This window comes from Penaeus japonicus, unplaced genomic scaffold, assembly GCF_977035675.1.
Source record: "Penaeus japonicus unplaced genomic scaffold, GWHDUDI00000001_assembly GWHDUDI00000004, whole genome shotgun sequence".
NCBI classification, from domain to species: domain Eukaryota; kingdom Metazoa; phylum Arthropoda; class Malacostraca; order Decapoda; family Penaeidae; genus Penaeus; species Penaeus japonicus.
The window spans coordinates 942,858-952,857 of NW_028234406.1; the positions used below are offsets into that span (position 1 = coordinate 942,858).

Here is a 10,000-nt window from a genome sequence, read left to right on the forward strand (position 1 = left end):
ACAGACTATGATGCAGGGGACTAAAAAAATGATTTTGGAAAATAAAGCAAATCCTGAGAAACTATAAATGAGGCACATATATATTTTTTTCTTATTTTTTTTCTCTGTTACACATAACCACCCGAACCATTGAAACAAAAGGCCTCTTTTCTTAATGAATATGAACATAAGTAACATGGAAAAAATATATAGAGATAGATAAAGCTCTTACACAATTTTATTTGTATTTTTGTTTTCTTCTGTTCATTCTCTCTTTTTTTTTTTCTTTTTTTCTCTTTTTTTGGCCCCATAAAATTTACGAAAGTATGCTGGTTATTAAAAAAGTACATGATAGGCCAGACATAATAATAGTTTTGATATATGTATAATTCTTAAGTGTAGCACCTCTCAAAGGGCAAAAAATCACACAAGAATTTACAGGGACTTGAAGTTCACCAACATTAATTAAAACAGAGGAGAGAACACAAGTTCTATACACTAGACAAAATTACAGTAATCTACATAAATGTTAACAGATAACCACAGGTAAGAATGACAATAATTCCTTCTTAGAATAGAAGAACTATTTTTTTATCTTTTTTTTCATTTATTTTCTTTTTTATTTTTATTTATGTATATTTTTTTTCATTGGTCAAATGGAAAAAAAAAATGAAGATGGGGACAACCTCCTGACAAGGGGTCAAAGAAAGAAAGAAAATAAAATCATAATAACATAAAACTGTTAAAAACTTGCACCTAAGGAAGCTCTTGGTAATTTACAAAGGTTTCTGAGGTGCAATTTTAGATTGTGTGTCTATAATTTATGTAATGTATAGTATATATTCATATATATATATATAGATTGCTCTATACGACTGAGGTGTCCCATCTATAGAAACTGTAATATGGAATTCAGAATCAAAATTGCATTCTAATACAGGGGAAATAATATATTAACATATATGACAGCCAATAGTCCAATGGTAATACAAATTCATAATCATTCAAAACAAAAATAACATATATAGCATTGTCAAACAGGAAAATGTGTTATGATCACCCAAATCAAGTAATTTTTTTTCTTGGTTTAATCAACTGGGGAAAAATAAGAACACAAAGTTACTTTGCTTTACTAGAAAGAGAGCAGCCATTAACAAACAGAGAGGAGACATTAATAAACCTCTATGTTCACTTCGGCCAAAAGGCATGAAAACTAAGGAATCCCAAAGCTAACAGGAGCTACATGGTTACAACTATCATTTTTTAAAATCATATTTAATCATCATTTTTCTTCTTTAGTATTCTTAAATTCCTCCTTCTCCTCATTATCATCATCATACTTATCATACATCTCCTTCACAATTTTCTTGGTGGTCATTTTCACCTCGGTTGAGGATGGATGAGGAGACATCCCCCTAACCAACCCCCCCTTTCCCCCCTTCCCCCGAGCCACCACCTACCACCCTTAGACGCATTAACATTGGTGACCGCCGAGCGAGCTACAAACTGGAGGAGGTTCTTCATCGGATGTCGGAGATGTTAGCCTTCGAGCCAAAGATCCTAAGGAGTTCGTTTTCATAATCTTCGATATTGCGCTTCATCAAGTCCATGCAAGGTCCAAGGAGGCGCTCAAAGGCTTCCACGTCAAGGACTGAAAGGATAAATGGGCGTGAGGTGGAGCTTACTCAAAAAAAAAAAAATATATATTAATAATAAAATAAATAAATAAAAATACAGGTCATGAATTTCAGAAAATTATACAAATGAAGAAAATAATGCTATATCTCAAAATTTGTAAACAAAGAAACCAAAGGAAGGAAAGCAATAGAAAAATTGTATGACAATCTTAATCCCCTTAACAACAGACTTTTTGCAACTTATCCCCTCCCTATGGCCAAGGCACATTGTGAATGTGTGGTGACAGACACTAGGAAACAGCTGTGGATATTCTGTTATTTTGTGTACTTGATTGGACTAAAAGTACACCAAATTATAGATTGTGATGTTTTTCCATTCTAGTCCAGCTGGCAGCATGAAGAGGCAACACAGACAGAGTTAGGGGTGTAGTGTCGGAGGAAGTGCACAGGTTTGTGGGGCATGGACAGTGTGAACAAAGATTGGCACTTGCCAATCACATCACAGATGGGCCTCAGCAGCAAGGGGTTCAAAAATAATTATCCCAAACTACTCACACATTCAAAAAAGAAGAAGAAAAAAAAAAAAGAAAGAAGAAAAAAGGAACTATACTATTCTTAAATGATCAAAACTAGTATATCCTTATGACACTATACTTACAAGCAAGTTTGGCTTTCCCGCATGCATAAACTGAAGCTGCTCGTGCCTTCTTGGTCACCAGGGCAAGCTCTCCAAAATATCCACCTACTGAAACTCGACTGATCTGTGGAAGAAAAAATGATATTAGCAATTGAGCCATATTTTAGGTAACTTTCATCAAAAAAAGAGATGCATTTCCTATTAGATTAAACACTCAAGTCTTCAATACAGCTTTAGATGCATTTCTTAATAGATTAAACACTCAAGTCATCAATACATCTTTAGATGCATTTCTCAATAGAATAAACACTCGTCTTCAATAAAGCTTGAAAATATTATCATTACAGAACATGAGGGTAAAATTTCAAAACATTAAAAGGCTTATAACCAAAGTATATCAGGCAGGGGGATCAGACTTATCTGATCCTTATCCTCAAATTATAAAAATTCTTCTTCCTGTTGCCCATGGTAGTGCTTAACTCCCTTGACTGATAGTATTCAACTATTTTGTATATGCCAATTGTCTCATTAGGAGAAAAATATGAAGAATATTATGATTCAAAACCAAACTGAAATCCTTTTCAAACTTATTTAGCTCTTTGCCATATCTTTAAGAAAACACTTACTTCTTCTCATCCCAAAAAACATAGTTATATAAGAGCAATAAGAATAATCAAATACCATAAACCTTTTTCAAATGGGTCAACAAGCAAAACATTAAAAATTTGCAAAGAATAATAGAAAAAAAATAGTGACTATACCTGCAAGGAAAGAAAACCAAACAGGAAAACAAAGTCAGTTTTCGTCCAAAATTTCAAAAGAAAGATAATCTAGAAAAAAGAGTAAGTTGCAAGTTACCTCCTTCTCCTGGTTCTCTGAGTTGGTCATGGTGATGCGCACGGTGCCATCCTCAAGGAAGTACATGCCATCTGCGGAGTCTCCTTGCATGATGATCTGCTCACCTGGACTGTACACCTTGGGCACCAGGGCATCTGCCAGGTTCATCCTTTCATATTTCTGTAAGTGTGAAAAAAAAAAAAAATTAATAAGATGTATCACAATTCAATGGTATATTTATTGAGTTATGGTCCTGTGTTTCTTTAGTGAACTAAGAGTAATAACTCTCTTAACTCTATATATATTTACTCTAATCACTATGATATTCACCCAAACAGGTTTAGTTTATGATCCCAAAAGTTTTTTGTCCCCCAATAAAACTAATTACATTTATCACACTGAGTATAAGGATCACGATGAGCTGATATGGACTTTAATCCTAGCCTTCTGCTACTTTCATCAAGCCTGTCAGATGACTCTGGTATTATAATGAGTGAATGAAAGAGAGTGCGAAAGGTTGTGACTGTCACTTGAATCTTGGTTACTCTGTAATAAAACCCCCTTGGAGTGCTGCACAGGTGCCATCAATACCCATCCTAGGGTCAAAGCAAGCAAATATATCCCAGTTAAGAATGGACCTTGTGTTTCTCATCATTTTAATAAACATATTCAATTAAAATGTGAAGAAATATGGTCTGAAGTTAAACCAATCTAGCTCAGCATCAATTACAATTATATCCAAATAATGAAAAAGGCAATCCTTATAATAACTTCACTAACTTCTTTACCACTTGCAATACAACATTCAGCGCAAACAATACAGCAATTTGACAAATCTTCTTACCTCGAGGGTTTTCAGCATGGGCACGTTCTCGAGGAGGGCCTCATACATTTTCCTCTTCTTGCAGGCAGATTTGAGCAGAATCCTCCTGAAGGTCTGGCGGTCCATGGCCCACAGAGCTCCTGGGCTTGTGGCTTGGATGGTGGCAGCTCGAGGCAAGTTGTACATCAGTGCCAGTTCTCCGAAGCTGCCAGCGTTGTCATACTTCCCAACTAACCGTGGTTCGGGGTCACTGGCGGTCTTCACGTAGATATTGAAGACACCCCTGGAAGAGTTGAGGACAGATGTAAGAGGACCCACAGACCATCAGCCCAATGAGAGAGGAACTCTGGCTAAAACCAGTTTATAATTACATCTCTTGTGAAGCAATGGGACTTATTGATATCCTTTTATATCTCGTGGTTTCCAATTTCCCTCCTCTAATGAGAACAAAAACAGACAAAAAGAGTAATATTCATCCAGGATATAATACCACCCAGCCAACAAAAAAGCCCAAAATGAGTCAAATCCATATCCCAAATTAATCACTGACGCAATATGACACGACATACAAATACACTGTACATAAACCTTCCACTGTTCTTTGCCTTTAAGATCTTTTATCAATCAAGTTGAAAGTCCAACTCTCTCTGGTCCAGTATTATTTTCCTATATTCCTAACAAAGCCTCAAGTCTAATTAGAAGAAACCAATGGAATGGCTACCCCCATTGTGGACTGACAATGCAAGTTGAGCAATGGAAATCTGGTTAAAGTCATTGCGAAGGTGCATTTCCTAAAATTAGCTTTCCATAAATATCAGTGGCATAAATATCATAGGAAACCAGATAAATTCTTACATGGAAGGTGAATTGGTAGCGGGAAGGGGGCGGTGACTGAATGAATAAAGAAAAAAATGTTGATAGTGCAGAATGCAAAGGGAAGACAGAAAGGCTTTAAAGGAATGGGGAAAATGATAAGGTCAGGAAAGTTTAATGGATGAGAGAAAAAAAAAATCAAAAGATTAAATGAAGAAATACTGGTTACACATTGAATCGAATCCCTTCTTCCTTGTATGGTTCGTGAAGATGATGCTAAGAACTAAGAAAAAAGACTGGATGATGATGACGAAGACTAGAAAAAAGAGAAAAAAGTCATGTAATATTTGCACCCAAAAAAAAAAAGAAAAGAAAAAAATACTCACGATTCTATAACGTAAAAGTTATCTCCATCGTCACCCTGTTTGATGACATTTTCCCCGGCTGTCACCTTCCTCTCGAACATTGCGTCCAGCACTTCGCCCATCTGATCCTGGAAAGAAAAAGGAGAGAGGGTGCCATGAAGTCGTGGGCTAAGGACCTTGTGCGTGATTAGTGTTTGCTGGAAGGATATTGATGGGGAAGAGATGGATACCGATCGGAAAACGGAGGACGGAGGAAGAGGATTCATGGAAAGGGACGCGCAGAATGAGGAAAGAGGAAGGAGGAAGGAGGAGGAGGGAGGAAGGAGGAGGAGGGAGGAGGGAGGAGGGAGGAGGGAGGAGGGAGGAGGGAGGAGGGAGGAGAGAGGTGAGAGGAGAGAGAGAGTAGAGAGTAGAGAGTAGAGAGAGAGAGAGAGAGAGAGAGAGAGAGAGAGAGAGAGAGAGAGAGAGAGAGAGAGAGAGAGAGAGAGAGAGAGAGAGAGAGAGAGAGAGAGAGAGAGAGAGAGAGAGAGAGAGAGAGAGAGCGATATATATATATATATATATATATATATATATATATATATATATATATATATATATATATGTACACACACACACACACACACACACACACACATATATATATATATATATATATATATATATATATATATATATATATATATATATATATATAGAGAGAGAGAGAGAGAGAGAGAGAGAGAGAGAGAGAGAGAGAGAGAGAGAATACCAAGAATGAAAACATGAACATAAAAACACTATTGTCATCACTTCAAACCCAAGCCTTGATCTCTTGACGTCCTGAGGCAGTTTTTTTGAAGGCGTGTTCCTCTTTTTCTCCCATTTTCGTACCGGCGACTTCAAGAAGCGTGTCTCGCGCCCACTGGCTCTTTGACTTTGAAGGACCGCTTGTGACTATTATTTTCTCTAATGGCTATTTTGAACAGCCTTATCGACTGAGGCTAAAGGACGCAGCATTGTTACATTGGGCATCTTGTTTAGGATGAGTCAAGTCATGGAGAGATGAGGAGTTGGGGTGTTGTTCCAGCAAAACACAGCTGTACAACCAAGCTGCTATAAGGCTAACCTGTGTAGGAGCTCTTGACTAAATATTGACTATCGGTAATGTAAGCGCTTACTCTGCGTTCCTGAGATAATCTATGCTATCACAGGCAGTCTAACCTCGTTTTTCTTTTTCTTTTTTGTATTCGCCAAGCCTACATTGAGAGGAAATACATATATCGTGTTATGTAGACCGTGTAAACATTATGCTTTGGGGGAGAGAGAGAGAGTTATGATTTGTTGTTGTTACTGAATGCTGCTCCTGCGTGACTTTTCTGCTTGCTAAGACAACTTTTCATGCACTAATTCAAATTGATTTCTTTTACCGAATCGTACCACGTGTATCGTGTTACGTACCGCCGGCATTTTTCCCTCGAATTCTTCTCTCTCTCTCTCTCTCTCTCTCTCTCTCTCTCTCTCTCTCTCTCTCTCTCTCTCTCTCTCCCTCTCCCTCTCCCACCCCCCCTTCCATTTCCTTTTCCAATTTTACACATCAACAGGACGACGGATGCCTTTCCGACCACCGTCATCTATTCATCGTCATCCACCTCTCTTCTCGCAACCAATCTTGTGTGTCACACAGTATAAAAGCTCGACCCGCTTCATTAAGATCGAGGTTTATCCCGCGAGATTCAAGACAGATATGATGACGAATGATCGCCGTCAACTTTATATATACACCGCTCCCTGGCCGGCCCATGACGTCACGGGGAGGTACATCCGGGAGTGGGAGGAAAGGAAGGAGGGAGGAGGGAGAAGAGAGAGGAAGGGAAGGAGGGAGGAGTGAGGAAAAGGAAGGAGGGAGGAGAGAGAAGAGAGAGGAAGGGAAGGAGGGAGGCGTGAGAAATGGGAAGGTGGGAGGAGGGAGAAAGGAAGAAGGGAGGAGTGAGAAAAGGGAAGGTGGGAGCAGTGAGAAAAGGGAGGCGGGAAGAGTGAGAAAAGGGAGGACAGAGGTCAAGAGCAGGAGGGTGAGAGGGAGGGAGGGAGGGAGGGAGGGAGGGAAGGAGGGAGAGAGAGAGAGAGAGAGAGAGAGAGAGAGAGAGAGAGAGAGAGAGAGAGAGAGAGAGAGAGAGAGAGAGAGAGAGAGAGAGAGAGAGAGAGAGAGAGAGAGAAATAAATTTTTAAAGTACTTAAGGGACATTAACCCAAGCTGCGAAATATGCATGTCGTTAGAGGCAATTTCCTCAAAATTACCATTAAGAGAGACGAGAGGAAGGCGATGTAGCGAGAGGAGAGGAGAGGAGAGAAGAGGAGAGGAGAGGCGGGAGGTTGTTTCGGGGAGGGAGAGGAGAGGCTGGCAGGAGGGAGTGGCTTTCTGGCTTGATGACATCAGCTGGGAAGGGCTCGAGCATGACTGGGGAAACACGCGAAATACAATGGCCAAAGAGTCCTCTCCGCGCTCGATTGCCGCGCTGCTTATTTTGCAGACGTAAAAAAAAAAACGTTTGTAGTCTTGTAAGAATATATATTATTTTAATAAATCAGTTACTTTATTTCAAATACTAAGACTGAAAACTCTAAAAACGTCAAGGTTCAATAAGAACCAATGAAAATAGGCGGGTTTCTGTCCAAGCACCTTTGCAATCAACACGGGCGGAGTTTAGGGCGCGTCTCAAGTCTTCCGAGCTTTGTGGCGATGGGGCACTGCCCATCAATCACGCTTGCCCTTTGGAACACTTTGTGACTAACAAGGTCTTCATATCAACGGAATTTTCCCACTTGATACCAACGCACACCTTGAGTATTCCTTAACCTTCACTTCGAAAGGTTATTGCATTTCTCGGAAGAACGGTTGAAGTGACCCTCCAGAGCCATTGGAGGAAATAAGGTGCAAGTGTTTAGATTGGTGAATTCGAGTCCGGGTCCATCCGACACAGTTTTGCCACTTGTATCGCGCCCAAGACAAGGGCGAGAAACGTACTGAGCAAATTTACCGGCTTCCACTGTCGTTCGTAACGAGAAGTGGAGATACGTATTCCATAATTCAATATATATGTCGTAACTACATTGTGAGTAAAAAGAACATCTAAATTCTAAACCATAATAATGTAATACTTCCTTCCCTTAACTTCCGACAAATAAAAATTAAAAAGATACCATTTTCACACCCATACATAAAATAAATTCACAGTTGTCTCACACGAAGTTTTGAAATCACGGAGCAGTACTCCCTCTTTCCACCCATTAAATTTCCTCCTTTCGTATTATTAGTCTATCAAGAAGACGCTGCTAGAATACCCCCTAACCCCCCTTACCCCCACCCCCACCCCCAACCCCCAACCTTCGTGAAATATCGGGCGCTCTGTAAACAAACATCCTCATCCGATCGTAAACAAACGTTTCCCGAAGTGCATCAAACGTTTACTCGAGGGGAAAAAACGACGAATCAGCTGGCTAACTACGCTAAAACAATTATTTGAATTTAATAAGATTGATCGCTCAGCGTATCCTTCCTCCTTATTCATAGATTAAAAAAATAAATAAATAAATAAAAAACTCGTAGGCATGAGAGTAGTGAGTTATTTTCACAAGAGTCAGATATCGTTTGTAAAGCTGGTCTAATTAGTATACAAAGTGCGCGTCAACCAAGCAGCTGGCCCATCGCCGCCTCATGGCAAGCGTCACGTACTCATGAGCCATAAGGAGGGAGATAAGGAGAAAGAAATGGGAGAGGGAAGGGAAAGGGAAGAAGGAGGGAGGGAGAGAGAGGAAAAGGAGAGGAGGAGGGAGGGAGGGAGAGAGAGGGAAAGGAGAGGAAGAGGGAGGGAGGGGTGAGGTTTGGGTTAGAGAGAGAGAGAGAGAGAGAGAGAGAGAGAGAGAGAGAGAGAGAGAGAGAGAGAGAGAGAGAGAGAGAGAGAGAGAGAGAGAGAGAGAGAGAGAGAGGAGGGGGGAGGACATTCTTTTCCCAATTATATATCAAACAGCAGACAATACAATCTAAAATTCATACAAATTACATATATATATATATAGATATATATATATATATATATATATATATATATATATATATATATATATATTTGTAAACATATCATGTCTTACGCGACACTTTGCGGTCACCTGATCCTTATCAAATGCGAAGTCCCTCAGCGCGGAAAAGCCTCTAAATGATTAATGCAGGTCCACCCAGCCCTGGTTACTTACCCATCCGCGCAGCGAGGGAAGAACCACGAAGTATTCTTCCTTCCCTCAGCTTCCTTGGTATCAGAAAGAAAATAGGGAAGAGATCTAACTTATCTTTAAATGTTTCTTTCTCTCTCTCAATCTCTCTTCTCTCTCTCTCTCTCTCTCTCTCTCTCTCTCTCTCTCTCTCTCTCTCTCTCTCTCTCTCTCTCTCTCTCTCTCTCTCTCTCTGTGTGTGTGTGCCCCTCTCTCCCTCTACCTCTCTCTGTGTCTGTCTGTCTGTCTGTCTCCGCACTTACATCACCCCTTGTTCTCTTTTACCCCTCTCCCTCTCCTTTTCCTCCAAACCCCCTAGTACCCATATCAACCCCCCTTTACCCGCACACTGCAACCCCAGTCCCCTCCTCCTCCCCCTCTATCCCAATCCAGCGACCCAATCCCCTTTGCAACTCCTTCCCTTAACTACACCCCTTCCCTCCTGCAGGCACCCCCTCCTAACACCCCTCCCCCTAACAGGCACACCTCTCTCTCCCCTACCCACATCTTTTCCCCCCCACCCTCATCCCTTTCCCCCCACCGACAACCCCTGAGTGGATCAATCAAGACCCCGCCATCACCTTAATGGACACTCGACGTCTGATCGACTGCTGACTGTTCCGTGGCGTCAAAAAGAAAGAAAGAAAGAAAAAAATCCCTCTTC

At 40.5% G+C, this 10,000-nt stretch overlaps 1 protein-coding gene across 7 annotated transcripts in view; it reads right to left on the reverse strand.

The window, feature by feature from the left end:
* Nucleotides 1-199: 199 nt before the first annotated feature.
* Nucleotides 200-10,000, reverse strand: part of Pka-R2 (cAMP-dependent protein kinase type II regulatory subunit) — a 186,958-nt gene continuing 177,157 nt past the window's right edge. For all 7 annotated transcript variants that reach the window (XM_086535858.1, XM_086535857.1, XM_086535861.1 and 4 more), the window contains 5 exons: nucleotides 5,113-5,219; nucleotides 3,935-4,196; nucleotides 3,112-3,270; nucleotides 2,275-2,377; nucleotides 200-1,630 (listed from right to left, as the gene is read on the reverse strand). In XM_086535858.1, the coding sequence (XP_086391984.1) occupies nucleotides 1,500-1,630; nucleotides 2,275-2,377; nucleotides 3,112-3,270; nucleotides 3,935-4,196; nucleotides 5,113-5,219 (762 nt within the window). In that variant the 3' untranslated portion in view covers nucleotides 200-1,499. The remainder of the gene's footprint in view (nucleotides 1,631-2,274; nucleotides 2,378-3,111; nucleotides 3,271-3,934; nucleotides 4,197-5,112; nucleotides 5,220-10,000) is intronic.